At 37.7% G+C, this 20371-nt stretch overlaps 1 protein-coding gene across 4 annotated transcripts in view; it reads left to right on the top strand.

Annotated features, from left to right (window-relative positions):
* Positions 1-20371, top strand: part of LOC122068501 — a 69943-nt gene that overhangs the window by 30384 nt on the left and 19188 nt on the right. For all 4 annotated transcript variants that reach the window (XR_006137129.1, XM_042632379.1, XM_042632380.1 and 1 more), the window contains 11 exons: positions 5338-5466; positions 5569-5694; positions 7040-7095; positions 7198-7297; positions 13017-13134; positions 13351-13560; positions 13822-14146; positions 19059-19152; positions 19259-19367; positions 19500-19768; positions 19905-20032. Coding sequence is in view for 3 of the 4 variants with exons in the window: in XM_042632379.1 (XP_042488313.1) it covers positions 5338-5466; positions 5569-5694; positions 7040-7095; positions 7198-7297; positions 13017-13134; positions 13351-13560; positions 13822-14146; positions 19059-19152; positions 19259-19367; positions 19500-19768; positions 19905-20032 (1664 nt within the window). In the remaining variant the exon portion in view is untranslated. The remainder of the gene's footprint in view (positions 1-5337; positions 5467-5568; positions 5695-7039; positions 7096-7197; positions 7298-13016; positions 13135-13350; positions 13561-13821; positions 14147-19058; positions 19153-19258; positions 19368-19499; positions 19769-19904; positions 20033-20371) is intronic.

The following is a 20371-nucleotide window of genomic DNA, read 5'->3' as shown; positions in this document are numbered from 1 at the left end:
ATGGAGAAAAGTTGAATCTTCTTGATCGATCTCTGCGTGTGAAAGCAAAGGAATTGGAGTAATAGTAAATAGGTATGAATAGATCAAGAAAAAAGAGGAATGGTGGAGAAAAAGTTATACAAAGCTAGATCTAAATACAGGCAACCTCTTTTTTTTACTTAATTTTATGTTTCATTAATTTAATTTCGTTTGATTTCTTACGCATTACTTACCCGTCCGCCACTGGAAACACCACTTCACGTCCAACTTGCATGTGTTAAGTATGCCGCCAGCGTTCATCTTGAGCTAGGATCGAACTCTCCATGAGATTCATAGGAATGTTTAATCTCAACCATAGAAACTCAAATATAATCGATGATTGAGATATCGTAGCAGCTCTTAGGGTTTAAACCCTTCACATCCTTAGTGGATTTTTACCTCAACTCTATTGACTCCTCAATTTGTGAGTTCAATTTTGGCATTTGAGCTAGCATTGAAAAAAAAAAACTGACATATGTCAAGATTCAATCTTGAAACAAGAATCATGACTTTGAAGCTTGCATCAAGACCTTGGACAATACAAACTTTTGTAGCAACCCAAGATAGTGGGATTTCTCTATCATCTTTCTTTTATTCTCTTGTGTAATTTCAGCCTTAGGATCTTAGGTGTAGAAGTTGAGATTTTAAGATTTTATTTGCCTATAAAAGGCCACCAAAGATAGCATGTAAACAATGGAATTGAATCAAAGAAATTTTCAAAGTTGCTCCAAGCTTCTTGTGAACCTTGAAGAGTTTCTCTTATGAAATCAAGTTGTGTTTCGTCTATCCTTAAAGAGATTGGGCTTTCAATCAGCCTAGAAGAGTTGAATCACCCCCTCTCAAAGACCCAACCTAGAAGAGTTGAATTTTTGAAGCACTTGACATTTTCAGATTTGGACTTTGTAAGTCTTGTAACTTGACAGCACTTTTAAATCCTTTTTGACCCAGAATCTCAACAATTCCCATCTCACGAAATTTGTCGCCTCACATCTTGTCTTTAATTCCCAATTTGAATCACCCCAAACCGATATCAGAGCAGAGAGTTATCCCCAAATTTCTGGCTGATTGTCATTTTGTTCGAAATTGGTTTTATCTACAAAGTCAAGTACTTTCCTGATCCTTGTATTTGGGCAATCCCGTGAGGGAAATTGCGTCACCCTTTCACAAAATCACCTTTGCTCAAAATCACCTTCATAATATACGCCACATAATAATATTCATTTTCACCAAATTGCAATCACCTCCATAATCACGTCATTTATAAAGAAAACAAATCAAGTAAGCATACATCAACATATCTCAACAGTACAAACATATAAGATATCACTTCATACAATCATACCACACACCTGTGGTTTAATCCCACTTACCTCATCATGTATGTCTCCTACTTCCGCTCTCTGAGTTATGAATGCTCAAGTCAATCACAACATGTAATTAGGTATGCCTCCTATTAATTTCCTAATTCAAAAACTTACTCAATACCCCATTTTCCCCCAAAGTCAACAAAGAAGTCAACCAAAAAATTCAACCCTCTCAGGCGGAGGTCAAACTCTATGAATTGATCCCCCTCAACGCGCATTATCACCCTTTAGAAGATGAGGATGATTAGTTGAGCGAGACTAATTAGAAAAATTCTATCTTAGGATAAAATTTCCATATTTCAATAAGTCTAAAATTACTCTCAATCTGTTAGTTAGATGCTTCCCAAATTTGGACTGTAACATCATCTAGGATAGCTTTACTAATTATCAAAAGATGATCACGATTTGATGGTTAGATTTAAAAATAATTAAAGAAATACAAATTCAGATCTCAAAATTTTACAGATTTCATTAATAGGCAAGGGCAAAATTGGAAGTAATAAAATATCTCATGGTTCGACCATCAGAATTGTGTCAGATTTGAATCAAGTTCCAATCTAGATTCTAGAGATGATGAACGTGTGTTCAAAATTTTGGATTGATCGGATGGCTGAATTGCTTAGTCTAGAAAAATACCTTTCAATCACAACCTTCTAGAAAATGGAATCTTAATTGAAGAACTTGAAGAATTATACTTATTTATGGCAGAAATCAGAAATTGAATAGGGAGAATAACCAATAATAATAATGAGAGAATACAGTAGCTTGTAGAGAAGATTAATCAATTGGATTAAACATCGATTTTGTCACCTTGACCAAACACAAGGAACTCTTCATAAATGAAGAGGAGCAGCAATAACAGTAATCTTCGCTAACGAAATTCGTGTACAATGCTTGCCCCCGTTAAAAATTATATTAAAAGCTCAAAAATAGACTTAGGCACTAAAAAGGAAGGGTGTAACCCAATCCTTAACCAATAGGACATCTAAATCAACTAGGAAACTGCAATAACAAAGGAAATAAACTCAAAACATGATGAACGTTTAGATTCCTAATCTAGTCCAACCAAAACACTTGTAACAAGTAAAATAAAGAAATAAAGATTTTTACCCGACTAATTTCGTATTTCTAGCCCATACCCATATTATAGGTCCATTAAAGTGGCACATTACGAAGATAATCCTTGGAACTAAAGGCCCAACACATATATAACTCATCCCAAAGCTTATTTTTACTAAAATAAACTTAATTAGATATTAAATTGGCATGACCCTCTTTCTTAAGACTGATAAAATTTGAACCTCTAACCTATCACCCACTCAACTCACAATCACTAGGTTAACACATTAATTATTTATTATGTCCACAAATCAAATATAAAAAAAGAACCAAAGCAATTAAACTCTACACATCAGGTTATTAAAGAAAAAGTCACAACAATTTACGAAATTCCCACTACAGTGTAAAATTACAAAATAGCCCTGGGTTGAAAACATACTCTTAGGTTCTAATTTCTGAGGCATTACATAAGTAGACCCTCAAAAACATCGGTAGGGATAGAAGCTATTGATTGCCTTATGCTTCGATACTAGATAGCAATACCTAAGTGAACAATCATCAATAGAAGAAGCATAGCAGTTGAGAACTATGCATTTTATAAAATGAGAAAATAATTACATGTCCTGAACTACCCCCAATTAGTATAAAGCATGACTAATGTACCCTTATTTAGAGCGCAACAAACTAAGCCCTAAACATTTACCATCTCAACATTTGGTATCATTTTCTTCTTTTAAACATTTACCATCCCTCAACCCTACTTAATTGGTTCTTTGGATCTAGGTGCAATTCTCTCTCTTAAGAGGAAATAACATATTACCTTCTGATGCACGAGCACTTCCTTGGACCAGGACGAGCCTGTTTGAGAACCAAAACGTGAACCAGGCCCAATTAGTTTTTGAGGTCTAGTAGGATTTTAGGAATTTATTTTATTTGGGAGGATAGTATCTTTAACTTTATTTTAGAAATATGGATAACGTTAGTGGTAGTTGTTCAAAGTTTGTTTCCGTTTTAGAGTCCAGTTAGGATTCTTTCTTTTATTTATACCTTGTAACCCATTGTTGGGTGGATAGTTGATGATGGATTAGAAAATTGAGTTAGGTTGAGTGCCTTTGTGGCTTTTGCGATCTCCCGTCTCTCTCTCATCTCTTTTTCTTTCTCTTCCGTATCCCTTCTTCCTATCTGTTGTTTCTTTATTGTTCCTTCTCTGTTTTTGGCGATAACAGCAGGGTCTGTCCTTGGCCTTTGTTATCTCTCTCCCTCTCTTTTCTCCCTGAGATTAATGTCGAAGGAACCCCTTCCCTGGGTGATTCAAACAGTAGATTCCCCTTCCCCATTCAACCTTCTTGCTGTGAGTTTCAAAGCCAGATTTAGATCTGGTTTCTAAACCACCGGGCAGACCTGTTTCAGCGACTGTTTATCGACACAAGACCCTGAACTGTTGGTGGCTCTTTCTTCGAGTGCTTTTAAGAGTCCTACATGTTACGGAGTAGTGCCTAACTTCTCAGGTCGAACTGGCCAAAGATGAGTGAGTTACATCACTCAAGCCAGTAGAGGCTTCCGCTGGTCGGCGGTATTGAAAGGTAGAAGATGACCCCTCGCTTCCCCTTATTCAATTAATTAATTCCCTTACCCCAGTTTTCTTATTACACCTCCTCCTATCATTTATTATTTCTTACCCTTACCTTTTATTTTATTCCAAGTCTACCCTCCCCTTCTATCCTTATTATCTTTTGTCTTTATTTTGTTTATTCCAAGTTAGCCCCCACTTTTAATTAGAATTCGTATTCAGAGCCCTTCCTTCTTTGTCTCCCTAAGTAAGCCCTTGAAATTATGTTTTCTTTCAAGATTGCCGCTCTCCCTTTCAAACCTTGTTATATTTACAGAGTTGCCATTTTTTCCTATTTTTCTTATTGTAGGAAAAGCGAATCTGAATAGGGTTTTGACCTGTGTTCTGCACTTCTGCATCACCTTCTTTCTTTTCCTGTTCTGAGATTTTATCTAGTAACCCTGATGCGTTTTACTCTTTTGGTTTAAGTCACCCGTCTTCTATAGTTTCTTACTTCCAAATAATCCCTGATGCAAATCAAAGCTTGAAGAACCTCACAACAATAGAAGTCTGAAAATACTGCTCATGTGACACTGTTCACGTGAACAGTAATTTGGATGCATACTCTCTTATCTTGGTTTGTTAGTTGGTTTAGTTTAGTTAAGTTTCTATTTTCTGTTTTGTCTTGGACCGTAAGCCACAAGGACAGCTTCTAGAAGATTGGATTTGTTTCCAATCTGAGTTGTGGTTCGTGAGTAATCGAAATCTCCCTTATTCAGCCCTATTTTCCAGATCTGAGTTTTCTGTTGAAACTGAACTTGATTTGCATGTTGGATTTTATGATGGATCCTAATTGGACTGATTACCTTTTGGTAATTTAGTCTGACATCAACCCCACTCTCTTGCCTGTTCCCCCCAAAAAATAAAAAATAAAATAAAAAGGAATCAGCGTACCTGCACTGATGAGTTTTACCTTTATGTTGTTGGTGCTTCTTTCTCACTGAAAGCAATCAAGCTCCTTCTTTATTTATTTATTTATTTTTTTTGGGTGAAAATATTTTATATGAAGAATTGGTGCTTGAACTTCTGTTAATATTTTGCAATGTTCCTATTTTTATGAAGAATTGGTGCTTGAACTTCTGTTAATATTCTGCAATTTTCCCATCATTTTGTCTCACTGTTGGCACTGATCTATTTAGCTCTGATACTATACTATATGAAGATTTTGTGCTCTTTTAAAGTGTCAGATCTTCTAGTTGTTGAACTTTTAAATTTACCTCATTTGAAGTAGCATTTAGTAAAATATTTTTTATTCGTTGTCTTTAATAGCTTTTCTTATCGATGAAGGTGTATGGTGCATTCAGAATGGCTGTCAAAATGTTATTAATGTGGAACTCCAAAATACAAATAGATGGTGGTGGGAATACTATTGTTGCTACTTCGGTTCTTGAAGTTAGAAACCTAGTTGTTCTCAGGGTATGCTAGTTTCAAACTAATCCCTATTAACTGATATAGACATCTACATTATTTTTTGGCATCTGGTGTACAAGTTTTCTGATTATGCCTTCTCCTTGATAGGAAAATTCCATTGTGAGTTCAAATGCTGACTTGGGGGTCTATGGTCAAGGTCTTCTGAAATTAACTGGTCATGGTGATGCAATCAAAGGCCAGCGACTTTCCCTGTCATTATTTTATCAGATAACTGTAAGACATTAGCGTATGATTGAGCTTTTCTACAGATGCAGTTATTGGACAACATTTTACTTCCCTGTCTGTTTGTTCATATGATTAGGATCTTCATTATGTGTAAATGTACAACCTGTGCTTGAATAATGCTACTTATATATTAAAGGACTAATAGAAATTTATATTCTGGATACCTTGTATTTGTGCGTGAAAGAATCTAGAGAAGAGATGACTCATGGAAGCTCCTTGTAGCTTATCTTATTTCTCCACAAGGTGAGAACCTATTATGTATAATGCAAAAGAATGGTAAGAGCTAATTGGAGGGCAGACCTAAAATGACCATAGGAGAAGTGATGAGAAACGACATGCATAGCTTAGGCCTTGTATCAAGTATGACCTCGAATAGAGCTGATTGGAGGGCAAGGATCCATGTAGCTGATCTCCTTTGGTTGGGATAAGGCTGAGTTGTTGTTGACTTCTTGTTGCAAAGAATGGTGAGAGTGGCTGAACCTGAGTCACTAACAAAATTAACAACTGCATGATGAGTATATAGCATCTATAGAAATACCTTCTCCTGAAAGGGAAAAAAAAAAAAAAAGAATATCATGAATGATTACGGTTAATGAGTTTAGCATACAAAGTTTAAATGGCATGTGACCATGAGAATACTGGTTCCCACCCAAGGTTAGGGGGTGGGGCGGAGTTTCTGTGTACTGTTATTTGGGGTTTTTTTGTGATTCGTTTTGTAAGCCGGGTATTTCTTCCTTTGATTTTTGGATTGAGAGGAACTAGACCAATTTTAGTCCTTTGGGAGAGAGTCCTGACAGGGTTATTGAGAATAGTTTTAGAGCTATGTTGACCCCAGCACATCTTTCCAATTTTAGCAGGTCTGAATCTGGAATTTGAGCCAACGAAGAATTCAGACCTTTTGATCAGCCAAGAGTAATGATCTTCCCTCATTGAAATGTTATTTGGGGAGCTGGTCATAATTTATCTGAATTTACAGTTTTATTTGAGTATGGTTTTTCTTTAACAACTTATTTGCAGTGCTTTCATCCCTGAAGTTATCCCTTTTATTTTAACGATGGTTGTCAGCACCTTGGCAAACCAAGGTGGTCGAGAAGGGAAAAATATAAGGCGACACCACCAAGGGGCCTAGCGATCAGGGCGCCAGTCCAGGCAAAGCCACCTGGATGCCTAGGTGTCTTGACAACTATGATTTTAACACAGTAATTCCTTATATTCGTGTCTGCTATGGTCTTTTGTGCTTAATAATGTGTGATTTATTAATTATTAGTTATGTTTCTTTCTCTTCCATTTGACTGGGTATAACTCTTTGTCTCTATACATATATATCTGATAGGTTGGTCAAGGTGCCTTGCTTCAGGCTCCATTTGATGATGAAGCTGGTAGAAGTTTGTAAGTATGCACTATCAGTTCTGATTGGCTATTGTAGATTGGAATATTGATATATAAAAGCACATTTCTATTCTTTAATTCTTTAAAATGTGTTTTCATTAGGGCAACTAAATCCCGCTGTGAGAGTCAGACATGCCCTATCGATTTGTTGAGTCCCCCTGAAGATTGCCATGTGAATAGTACATTGTCCTTTTCCCTCCAAGTAAGATATTTTCTTTTTCTTGGTACTTATTCGTGCTAATATGTACTTACATGCATAAATATCTACATAATTCCATGCACGTTCATAAACACATCTACCTTAGACCTTGCTTTTTCCCATTTGGAGGGATGAGCTGCCGTTTGACGGTTGGAGAGAGAAGGGGCCCTTTCGATTGGCTACAAAGTCAGATTTTGTGGCTTGCTTTTATAGCCTCTCCATGGATTGTATTTCTTCTGATATTATCTGTCAGTAGACCTTTTCCTCAAATGCTTAACTTTTAACCATTTTCTGGAGTCGTATTCTGCCCAGTGGCAATCAAGGTTCGAAATTTCGTTTCGGTGTTTCAGAAACACCGAAATACCAAAATTTCGGCGAGATTTCACCGAGATGGTGTATTTTTCTATTTTTTTTTTCGGTTGACTGTTTCGGTGGTCAAATGGTCATATTTTGACCTGAAACTTGGTGGGTAGCTTATTTTAAGGTTAATAAACATGCTTAGAACATAAAAATGCAAAAAATTAGAACATGACATTGTTTTAGAGCTGCACCTTTGTTTGGCAGCAACCGTCGAACTGTTCTGAAAATTTTACCAACATGTATCTATGTACTATTTAAAAAAAAGGGTTTTGGAGAAAAAAATTTACCTTTCCTAAGCTTTGAATGTATAGATCATCTTGTAGGAGTCCAATGGAAGTCAAAATGTGTGATGATGTGGCTAATTAGAGGCTTGTTGGAGTGTTTTTCCTTCAAAATATGCAAATGGAACCGAAACCACCGAGATAGGCGAGACATAGTCAAAATTTCGGCGAGATACCGAAACGATACCGAAATTTTGACTGTCTCAATGAAATGTTGTATTTATAAGGCATGGAATGTGTCGTTTTGGCGGGATACCAAAATGATACCGAAATTTCAGCCAAAATACTGAAATATGGTACACATATTGATTCGTGTCTTATTTCGTTTCGACCAAAAAAAAAAAAAAAAAGTGAAATACCGAAATTTCGGCGAGATTTCAAACTATGGTGGCTATATAATAAATGAGGGACAGGTTATATAAGACCCATATATGGAAGTAAGATCTCTTTATTCCTTCCAAAATTTTTGTGAGTTATTTCTTGTCACTTTTTTCCTTATGTGTTTCAATGATCTTTTGGGTCTTATAGATTAGTAAATATTTCATTTGTTTCGATTTGGGTTCTATACTTATATCACATGTGATTGATTGTGAATAAACTTGTTTCTTGTAGTCATCAAAGCTTTTTTACCCTGGAAAATGAAAAAAAAAATAAGAGATGAGGAAGCAAGGGCTTGTGTCTCAATGATTATTTGCTATGAAAAGAAAAAAAAGATGAAGAAAGAAGAATCATTTACTGTATTCCTTCTCACCATTCTATTTGTTAATACATTACCTGTCATATTTCTAAATTCATGTTAACTTTTAATAAATATTTTAAGAATAGGGTACCCTGAAAGGCTGCATGCCCGTGCTTGCCTGTGCCAGCACAGGGGCCAATGGAAGCATGTGCAGAAGCATTAACTGGGTAGCATTTCATGAGGGGCAGGGTAGTCATTTCATCCCCTCTATGTCTGGGCGTAGGAACCACGCTGTCTTTCAGACCCCCCCCCCCCCAATATTATAAATGAAGAAATCTTCTAGACGAATATGAATGCTCTGAGACCCAACCTGACCTAGCTGGTTAGACAGTTCAGTCAGCTGCTTGGCCACAAAGTGTGTAGTCTTATAACTCAGATTCCTTAAAAGCCATCAATGTGGTCAATGGACCTGGACTGTTTGATTCAGAGGGTTGAACCGGTGACATGGATGGTTGAACTGTTACTGGTAGGGGTGTCAACGGTCCGGGTTGGTGCGGTTTCGGTCCTGTTCCACCGGTTTTGGTGTGACTTTGGAACTGACCGAAACCGACCCATTAAGGATTTATCGGTGTCGGATTCAGTGCGGTTTGGGTTCGGGTTGGTACCGGTTTGGATTTATCAGGTTCATTTCGGTTTGGATCGGTTTTTTAAACCGGTATGGAGCCATTAGGAAACAACCAAATGTTGAACTGCTAAACTTCGGTTTCTTAAATCGATTTGTAACCGGGTTGGTTTTGGTTTTTGGTCTAGTTTGGATTTTACTTTCCATACAAATGTATACAAAACTATGCAAATTTTGATTTTTTTAATGAATTTTGGAGTGTTTCGGTTTCTTACCGGTTTGGTTTCGGTTTCGGTCCGGGTTTTGAGCCGGTTTCGGTTTGATTTCGGGTTCATATGGTTTTCGGTGCGGTTCGGTTTGGTTTTGGGGTTGCAATAATCGAAACCGAACCGAACCAATAAGGCTTCGGTTCGGTTCGGTTCGGTTCGGTCTGTGTTGTTATCGGTTCGGTCCGGCCTGTTTTACTGGTTCGGTTTAGGAATTGACACCCCTAGTTACTGGCATGCACCAGAATATGCTTATCCTATCTCTAATGCACTTCTAAGAAATGCATTGCCATTGTGCCACCACCCGATTTATGTCAAAATTAACCCCATTTAATTCAATATATATTGTTTTGATCGATGAGACAAAAGTAGGGATTAACGCTAAGTTAGAGCTGTGGAGATCAACTTTGGAATCAAGAGGCTTTAATATTATTAGATTGAAGACGGTGTATGTAATGTGTAACTTAATCACATTGTGAGGCATAATGACACGGTAAAGATTGAGGGGAGAGAGAGAGAGAGAGAGAGATACCACAAAGTGGTTATTTAGCTATCTAGGGTCAATAATAAATAAAGAAGGTGACATAGAGGATGTTGTTTCACAGAGAATTAAAATCGGATGGATGAAGTGGAGAGGTGCGACCGGAGTGTTGTATGACCGACGTATTCCTTTAAAGCTTAAAGAGAAGTTCTATAAGATTGTTGTACGACTGGCTATAATGTATGGGGTTGAATATTGGGCAGTTAAGAAATGCCATATAGAGAAGCTATGTGTAGCAGAGATGAGGAGTTACGATGGATGTGCAACAAAACTAGGAAGATAAAGTAAGGAATGAACATATTAAAGCTAATTTTGGGAGTTGCCCCAATTAATGACAAGCTCCAAGAAAGTTGTTTGACGTTGTATGGCCATGTTCAACGGAGGCCTGGGAAGTAAAGTGGAGTGATTTGATTATGATTGAAGGAGTTAAAAGATTTAGGGGCAGACCTAAAATGACCATAGGAAAAGTTGTGAGGAATGACATACATAATCTAGGTCTTGTCCCAAGTATGACCTTGGATCAAGGTTCAAGAACTCGTTTTGTTTCGGTGGTTTTGAAACCATTGAAATACCCAGAAAAACCACCAAAATCGTCGAAATGATGTATATTTTCCCATGTGTTTTGATGGACATTTTGAGGGGCTAATGGCTGAAGTGACCGAAACTAGCGAAATAAGCGAACAAAGATGATCGAGATGGCCAAAATTTTGACGAAATACTGCATTTTTGGGCCGAAATGAGCGAAATTTCGAAACGAAATGATCGTGATGACCGAAATTATGTACTATTATACTTCGTATGCTTCATCTTGGTAAAAATAAAAAAACCGAATTTTACGAGATTTCGGCGAGTCTTCGAACCTTGCCTCGGATAGAGCCTATTGGAGGGCAATGATCCATGTCGCTGACCCCATTTAGATGAGTTTCTCCTGACATGCTGTCTGTTGGGCTTTGCCTCTTTCCTCTTGCTTTCATTTCTCTTTTATCATTTCATATTTTCTTCTTTTCTTCATTTCTCCTTTTCTGTTTGGAACCCAGTTTTCCCTACTTTGTTTTGCACAGATCCTTGTAGCCGACCCCATTAAATTGGGATAAGGCTGAATTTGTTATTGTTGTTATATATATGAGGAAAGTTCTTAGTGGATCCACCTTCAAAGTGGTCACACGTCCATCCAAAAACTCCACTGATTCAGCAGCTGTGATGCTTCTTAAAGGAGCTTCAGCCTGGCAAAATCCATTATATGTTCGATACATGTGTATGTTTTACATCTTAGATTCAAACCTGTTTTGATTGTCCTACCTGTACAGTTAAGCCTGTGACCTGCCACATGGGCTTATTTACGGATTTATGGGCATACCATGTTCAGAACATTGGTATATGCTGCAGAGGTGAATATAGGATGAGCTGGACTGGGTCATACCTCAAATATCATATAACTTGTACCTGGTTTAACAGGGATGGTTTAATTCTAGATACAACAACAAACAAGTGAACAATAACAAACTAAGCCTTATCCGAACTTAATGAGGTCGGCTCCATGGATCCAAACATATTAATAATGAGACATGACAGATGAACGATAAAAATGCAATATGAAAAGTTAGATAGATTGACGTATGAACATATTCTAGATCTGCTTTGGCCTTGGCTTGATTTGATGTTCAGATCCAGGCTGGTCTGTTTTACTATACTGCAAAACATATAGTACAGGGTAGTATCAGGGACCCAGTTGAATCTAAAACCATGTATTCACCCATCTTATTCACTGGAGATGACTCATATTACCACTGGGTTAACAATCTAATTGAATACTGAACTGCTATGTTAAGTTAGATAGATTGACCCATGAACATCAGATGATGACAAGAATAAGTTATACACTTTTGACTTGTACCCTTAAAGAAAGACTGAAATAGTACCTCTTCTCAAGTGTTGTGGAACTAATTGTTGGTGAACTGTCTCTGCTGAGATGGTGAGGGAGGGGAAGGGAGAAATGGAGGGGGTGGGGGGAGTGACTAAATAGGCTGAGGTTGCTGCTACTGCTGCTTCTTCAGTATTTTAAAGAAACTAATATTTAAAGTTTAGTAATTTTACTTTGGGTATAAAAGATTCAACGGTGAGGTGTTTGGATGAGGAGGAGGATGTGGTAGAGATTTATGTAGTGGGGGAGAGGAGAATAGTGTCCATATTTAGGGGTGATTAAGAAGAATAAAGTAACAAGTAAGAGAGGCGTGGAATAGAGACTTTACGGAAGGGAAAAGGCAAATTAGGTTAGGTTTTCCATTATATTTTTCCTAAGTTAGGTTTTCATTATATGTTTCCTCTTTTTAAATGTAAATCATAAAATTTTAGAAAATTTAGGGAGTTTTCGTCATTAAAATGCTTTATAAGCATAAAAAATAGTTCTGTATCCTACAGTTGTGTTATACTGTTATACACATTCAAAATGTTAAAACAAAAGAATTAATATTCAGATTGGAATTCAAATCAGGGGTCCTTAATGAAACTACCACAGTGCAGTGTCCTAACCTAATCATGCTACTGACAAAGAATATCAAAGGCAGCCCCATCATAAAACTGTATAGCATGTAACAGATAATTAGCTTCATTGCTCATGTTGTCTTCATTTTGATTTGTTTTGCCATTAGTAGTGTGCATTGACTTCATTGAGGAACTCTGGTTATCTTGGTCTACGCTCTTACTAGGAAACTTTTCTTTGCTGCTGGACGATTGAAAACCTGAAATATTTGAATCTGAAGTAGTGGCATTACATTTTGGGATTGATTAGCAAAAAAGGCTTTTATGCAGTTACCTGCTAGGATTTTCGATCAGTGTAAAACTTGTAATTCTATTTGTTCAGCCTTGTAGTTTGGGCCTTGAACTCTTCTCATTCAAACACAATGTTTACTACCTACTTTGAGCTCAATATATTCAGCATACAAACCTATTGCTATTGACATAAATTTTTGGCAGATCTGTCGTGTTGAGGACCTTACCATTAATGGCTTTGTCAAGGGAAGTATTCTTCAAATCCACAGGGCAAGAACTGTCACTATCAACACAACTGGCATGATAAGCGCATCAGAATTAGGTGATCCAGAGCATTCCAATCTTCCGTTTGTTGAAATGAAATAACCCATTTTCACTCCAGTGAGCTCTTTCTCATTTATGTTAGTTTCTCTCTTGCTTTATTTCTTTTCTTGTTTGGCATTACCCCCATACAGGCATGAATCATTGTAGCTATCAGATTGTATTGTTTTTGTATTATTTCTGAATTTATGACCTTACTTGTTAAACATCTCTTCAGGTTGCAAAGAAGGTCCTGGCAAAGGGATTTATTCAAATGGAGCTGGAGGTGGTGCTGGACATGGGGGAAGGGGGGGCTCAGGATTTTCTGATGGGGGACAATGCGAAGGGGGTAAAGATTATGGAAGTGCTGATCTTCCTTGTGAACTGGGAAGTGGAACTGAAGGTCCAAATAAATCGTATGGACATGTTTTTGGAGGAGGAATGATAGGTAAGGCGTTTCCATTTACTATGGCTCTTTTGGTAAATTGATCTGTATGTGTCTTCCAAAAACTCCAGTGTAAGTATCGTACAGTTGTTTCTTATATTTTTTCACCTTGGGGCAAACAATTACATTGCTTGGACTATCCAATTTTCTGGACTTAGTTGGGGAAGGATGAGTTTGTATTTATTGTTTGATGGATGGGATGATGGCATCTTAATTTTATCTGCTTGATGCTTTTTCCTCTTTTCCTTTATTTTTTTCTCTCAGTGATGGGTTCTATTCAGTGGCCGCTTTTAAAGCTTGATGTTTATGGATCTCTAAGGGCTGAGGGCCAAAGCTATGGTAAAGAAACAAAATACCATAATGGAATATCGTTCGGCGGGCTTGGTGGTGGTTCTGGGGGGTCGATTCTTCTGTTCCTTCAAACACTTACCATTGGAGAAAATTCTACCATATCTGTTACTGGCGGAAATGGTGGCCCAATTGGTGGCGGCGGTGGCGGTGGTGGGAGAATTCATTTTGATTGGTCTCAGATAGCCACTGGAGATGAATATGTTCCCATTGCAACTATTAATGGCACGATTGACAGTAGGTATGCCCAATGTTATTATTAGACATGTGAAAACTGCTTGAATGATGGGTATTCATGCATGCTTCTTGTATTTCATAAAAATAAATAAAGTACTTCATCAAAATTCACATAGTTGCAATGCCAATGTGAAACCTCGTTCAACCTTGATGCTGTTCACGATTTCAATTGAAAATTTTAATCAATAGTGTTTCTTTATTTTTGTTATTCATATTCTTAGAGTTAGTTTTTCATTTATTCAGCTTAGAGGCTAGAGCAAGCACCTCTGTATATGCCTGTACACTATTGTGATGACTTTTATATATTTGTTACTTGTGTTGTAAATGATTTATTTGATATCATTTTATTTTTCATCCATCTTGTACCAGGGAGCAGGTTCAAGTAGGGGTGGAAATTTTTTTACTCACCCATCCCACCAATTTTGCCTTTGTTAAATGGGGATCCAGAGTCCAGACAATAATGTTGTCTAAATTCAAATCCAGTTCAGGTTTGACAATTCAGACAAGTTGACCCAGTTTGTCTGCATTTTATAATAAGATGTGATAAGTAATAGGATTTTTCAAGGTATAAGTGTATAACATGAGTACTTTACATCTAGTTTAATTGGTTCAGAGTTTTGCTTAGAGTCGATAACAGTTTGTGTCGTGCTGGTTTCAAGTCATGTCTAATGCAAAATGACTCTACTGGACATGACCTTAAGGTCTCTCTCTCTCTCTCTCTCTCTCTCTCTGATGTAGATCAAAGCTTGAAGAAGAGGAGAAAAACAAGAGTTAGAAAACACTGTTCACCTGAACAGTAACTCACATGACACTGTTCACATGAACGGTACTTTGTGTCAATATCTTCTATTTTTCGTTTCCTAATTAATTTAGTTTAGTTAGTTTCTAATTTGCTTAGTGAGCAAGTTAGTCAAGTTAGTTCCTATTTTGTAACTTAGGTTAGTTTCCTTCAAGGCATTAGTTATTAGTTTCTAATTTAATCTGACTTGGTAGCAAGTTAGAAGGTTTTATTTCCAGCGTTAGTTTCCTTTTTTCTGTTATGTCTTTGTGTCCAAGCAATGTAAGGCTATTTAAAGCCCATCAGTTATTATAATGAAAAAATAGATTTGAGTTAAACAAAAAGGATGGCTTATGCTGTAGTGCTGTGGGATGCAGTTGTGTGAGATGCCTATTCACTAATTCTTCTCCCTCCTTTTCTACCCCACAATCAATTCTCTTTTCCTTTCTTCTTATTTTTCCCTTTTGTTTCCTTTGTTTTATTATTGAGAGATTGTGATTTGATCACTATTTGAAGACCTGAAGATCATCCATTACATCAGATTGAAGATCAGCAAAGGGGACTAGATCGATATTCAAGTGTCAGGGTTTTGAGGGTACATCAACCACGGGCAGATCTCCACCCTCCTGAACCCCAATCAGCATCTTCTTTTTGGGGGGGTTACTCCTGCTCCTAGAAGGTTCCCTCGACCCAAGTTTTGTGGCCAACATCCCTATCAACTGTTTCTGCAGACCAACTCTGGTTTCTATTTTGGGAGCTATTCTCAGATCTCCCAAACCTGCAATCAGTTACAAAACCGTTTGGAGGGTTTGATCAGCACCATGAGAGAAGCATTCAATCAAAATTTGAGCTCCATCAGAGTAGTGGTTTGTGAGTAATCGAAGATCTCCCTATTCATCCAGATTTGACCTTTGGTTCTAAATCTGATTTTAGACCTAAAGTTGTGGGATCCTGACTGGGGTTGGGTAGTTCCTACCTAGCCTTACATTACTTTCTCTCTCTCTCTCTCTCTCTCTCTCTCTCTCTCTCTCTCTTCTTGCCAGTATTTTGCAAACCTGAAATTGACCAAACCCAAAATCATGTAACCAAAACAGAGTATGACCATTATGTTTGAGTTCAAATGATGCAAATTTATCACCGAAATAAGCTTGTTTTATTAGGAATAAGCTTAGGGTTGGGTTCCATACATGTTGGGCCTTTGATCCCAAGTGCTTTGAGTGTAATAGGCCACTTTTATGGGCCTAAACTAGGGACTTTATGGTTGCATACGGGATTAACTAGTGTAACAACATCTAAGATTAACACCCAGCAATCTCCAAGAGAAAAGGAGAAGAAGAAGAAGAAGAAGAATAACAGAAGAGTACCAAGACTGTTAGCTCACAGAATCGTGACTAGCAGTCTCCCTTGCCTTTATTATTTATAACTAAAAACAATTACAAGCAAGTAGGAAACTTAGAAGATAGAGATCTACCCTAACTGGGAAACAAGACAAAATAGGAAACAAACTTGAATGGAATAATATCCTAGCACAAATAGACAAGTAATATCGTGGGAGCCAAGACATCCAAGAGATGCCATCGATTCACACGTGCCCTTTGTACCCCCACGGTACAAAGGGTCAATGTAGCTTCTTTAACAACTAGTTTGTTTCCTTTTACATTGCTTTCCTTTTTAGTTGGGTTCAATTTAAGTTGTGTCTTTATTATTTTTTAGGAGTTGAGTTATTAATTGAAGCAAGTCATTAGTTTCCTTTTGTAGTTTGTGTTTATTTTCAGTTTTTAGAAACATATGTAATAGGCAATCAATTGTGGGGTTTCCTATTTTAGAACCTTTCAATTACTAGGCTGTATTCCCTTCCCCATTATCATTATTAATTCAAAGCAAGGCGGCTCCATAAAAGCCGACGATTTGAAGAAAACAATTGCCGTAGATGCTGCTGCTGCTGCTGCCTCTCCATGGAGATTTGTTTTGTGCTTGATCAGGGCTGGTGGAACTGATGTTTGATCCAGTTGACTCTCTGTAGTGGGAAACCCGAGAGGTCCTCTTCTCTTGCTGTTGTTCCATCACTCAAAAGTCTCAAACATCACTACAGATTTCCAGGTATTCATACAGTCTGTTTCTTAGTGATTTCTGCCCAAAATTTCAGTTTTATTGAGCTTTACTCATTCACCGAAAGGCCTTCCAGCCACCTGATTGAGCCCAAATTTGGATCGAAGGTGATCATGTGCGTGAGTGAGAGTCGATTAGAATTTCATCCCTGTTGGACCATCTGATCCAGAGATTTATTGAAAATCATCCTAATTCTGTCTCTTTGTGAGATTTCCAGGAACCAGATCTGAAGTCGATAGACCTGTCTTGTTCCCTATTGATTTCTTTGGTATTATTTTATGTTTATTGGATTGATTGAGGCTTATATCAGTGCATGTTAAGACCTTTACATCTGTTTACTGATCTAATCAGAGAAACCCCAGTATTGGGATCAGTAGCTTTAATTGTTCCAGATCTGATTTCTATTTTAGTCTGATCTATTTGTGCTATTGTCCTACTTCGATTGCAGTTGTTCTTTGTGAGTATCCTGCAGCTTTGGGACTAGGTTGACTTGTCAATCCTGGTTCTACATATCAAACCTTGAATAAAGTATGGTAATCAACAATTATACTGTGTGACAGACATGTTAAATAGGTAGTTTGAACAGATAGGTAGGGCTTAAATTGGGCCAAAAATGGACATATATCATCGACAAAATCTGGTTTAGACCAGGTCTGGTTTGGATGAATTGCAAAAAGCACTGCATGTTGTTTGACCTGGACTTTGATTTGTGTCCACTGCCGTTTCATCTAAAAGCTTGTACTGTTAGGTAAGGGCAGCGTCAATGTATACATCAACATTCCCCGCACGTGCAGACGAAGATCCCATGGTCCTTGCATGTGGAGCTTATGCGGCGTTCCCTTCGTGCAGCACCGAGGGAGAAGAAGATTTTTCTGGAAGACTCTTCCGATGCACTTCCCAGGAGTTCAAATGCTTCATCTTCCTACGCTGATAGCATGTTCACTACCAACAACAAACAACAACATCCAAAACCTTATCCCAACTTAATAGGGTCGGGTACATGGAGATTCCAAGCAAGGACGAGTGCAAGGATCCATGCAAAATGATTGATGGGTTATGGCTAATTATAATAAATGCCAGCTGTCAACCTAACGCACCACTATAAATCAGCCACAAGCTTATAACGACAGACTACCGTTTCACCTAAAAACTTGAACTGTTAGGGAAGGGTAGTGTCAATGTATACATTGAAGTTTGTCCCAATTTTTTTCCACCTGTTGGTTCGGGACTAGTTATTTTGCTCGTGCTTCTAGTTCCATTAGCTTGTCTGATTCTAATACTGAAGTGCTTGAGGCAGCCATCCAGGGCCGGATAAATTTCTTAATTGAAGGAGACTTCAAACCTTGATTGGATGGTTTCGAGCTGATGATGGTGGACCGTGGAGGTAGCTGCACTTCTTAGGGAAGCCAGATCTTTGTTCTTGTGAGGGAACTTTTCTCTATCATGGAGATTGCAGTCGGCCAAATTTTTTGCATATTAGCTTGCTTGGGGTGGGGGGGAGTGAATAGATTTTGTGTGTGGGTTCTTATTGTTGTTGTATGCTATCTATAGTGTTCTGTTTATTAATTTCTCTTGTTATCTGTCCAAAAATGAATTAGCAACTGGTTCTTTTGGACAGAAAATAATCTTGGTGAATTGCCTAATGATTTTTCAGATTCCTTTCCCTGAGAAGTAAACACTATGTTTCATCTATGCGGCATCTAAGATCAAAAGTTTCTTTGGGGATAGGGTTGGGAATTTTCCTTTTATGCGATGAAGGTTGGTATTTGAGCTCAAAGCTTTTACGATGTCTATTGGGTTCATTCCAATGATTCTCTAGCCATTCTTGTGGACTGCTTTTCTATTTGATGTACTGCAGTCAACTATTGCTTATAAATACATGAATAAATAAGCTGGCAAAGCAGTCTTGCCTTTTCATTTTATTTCAAGTAAAATTTAACATCTCAGTTTCTAACGTAAAGAGATTTTTCTGGTAGAACTTGAATTTTAACAACATGATTCTTTCCTTTTAATCGTTTTACCCCTACAGTGGTGGACCTGGGGACAGACATGGTCACCAAGGAGGAGAGGGCACAGTTACGGGAAAGAAATGCCCTGAAGGCCTTTATGGTACATTCTGCAATGTATGCAACCGCCCCCCCCCCCTCTTTTTTCTTTCTTCTTAGATATTCTTGTGAGGACCTCCTACTTAATTTTGTTCATGGTCTGAAATATATAATTTATTTTCAGGAGTGCCCTGTTGGCACTTACAAAGATATCTATGGGTCTGAGGCATTTCTTTGCACTTCTTGCCCGCTTGAGTATCTCCCCCAGCGTGCAGAGTTTGTCTATGTACGAGGTATTTTCTATGGCCTTTATATTGAATTTCTTCTCTCTGTCTCTCTCTCTGTCTCTCTCTCTCTCTCTCTCTCTCTCTCTCTCTCTCTGTGTCTCGTTTTTGTCTCATATGTGTGCTAACTATTCACTGCAGGAGGAGTTACCAAACCTCGTTGTCCATATAAATGTACATCTGACAAATATAGGATGCCAAATTGCTATACACCTCTGGAAGAGCTAATCTATACATTTGGAGGGCCATGGCTTTTTGCACTTGTTGTATCATTCATTTTGGTGCTGCTAGCTCTTTTGTTAAGCACTTTGAGAATAAAGTTGGTTGGATCAGATTATTCATATCGTACTGGTGATTCTATGGAGCATCACAGTCGTCACCATTTCCCACATCTCCTGTCACTTGCAGAGGTACCTTTTTTTTCTTACATTCAAGTAGCAATAAAACCTCTTTAGCATTAAGCTTCTATTTTCAAGAGATATAATAGCTTTTTGATGGTATAAGGGTAAATATGACATTCTTCTGTGATTTTTGGCTTAAATATAGGTCAGGGGAAGCAGCAGAGCTGAAGAAACTCAAAGCCATGTGCACAGATTGTATTTTATGGGTCCCAATACCTTTAGAGAACCATGGCATCTTCCCTATTCTCCACCTGATGCAATAATTAAAATTGTGTAAGCAATCAATTCAACATGACCTGGAGCTGAATATATCTACTCGAGGATTTATGAAGCGACCTTAGTACTATAAAGGTGGTCATGGGTCTGTAAATGCATACATGCAGTGGGGCGCATGTTGATCAAAAGATGGTTGATGGGAAAACGTCAGTTCTTTTCAAATTGAGTTGTATCCTGGTCCTCGCAGCGAACTTTCTTAGCTTACAAAAATGAAACAGTCCTGTCATTAAACCTATGAAGTTAGGTTGATTGGGTCCAGGATGTTTCACCAAGTAAAGTCTCTTGATAAGCATTTACACAATGTGCATGGTCTAAATCCTGTAAATTTATGAATAA

Source organism: Macadamia integrifolia, unplaced genomic scaffold (assembly GCF_013358625.1).
Source record: "Macadamia integrifolia cultivar HAES 741 unplaced genomic scaffold, SCU_Mint_v3 scaffold402, whole genome shotgun sequence".
Lineage (NCBI taxonomy): Eukaryota > Viridiplantae > Streptophyta > Magnoliopsida > Proteales > Proteaceae > Macadamia > Macadamia integrifolia.
Note: the sequence above shows the minus strand (reverse complement) of the source record. Positions and strands in the feature narration are given on the sequence as shown.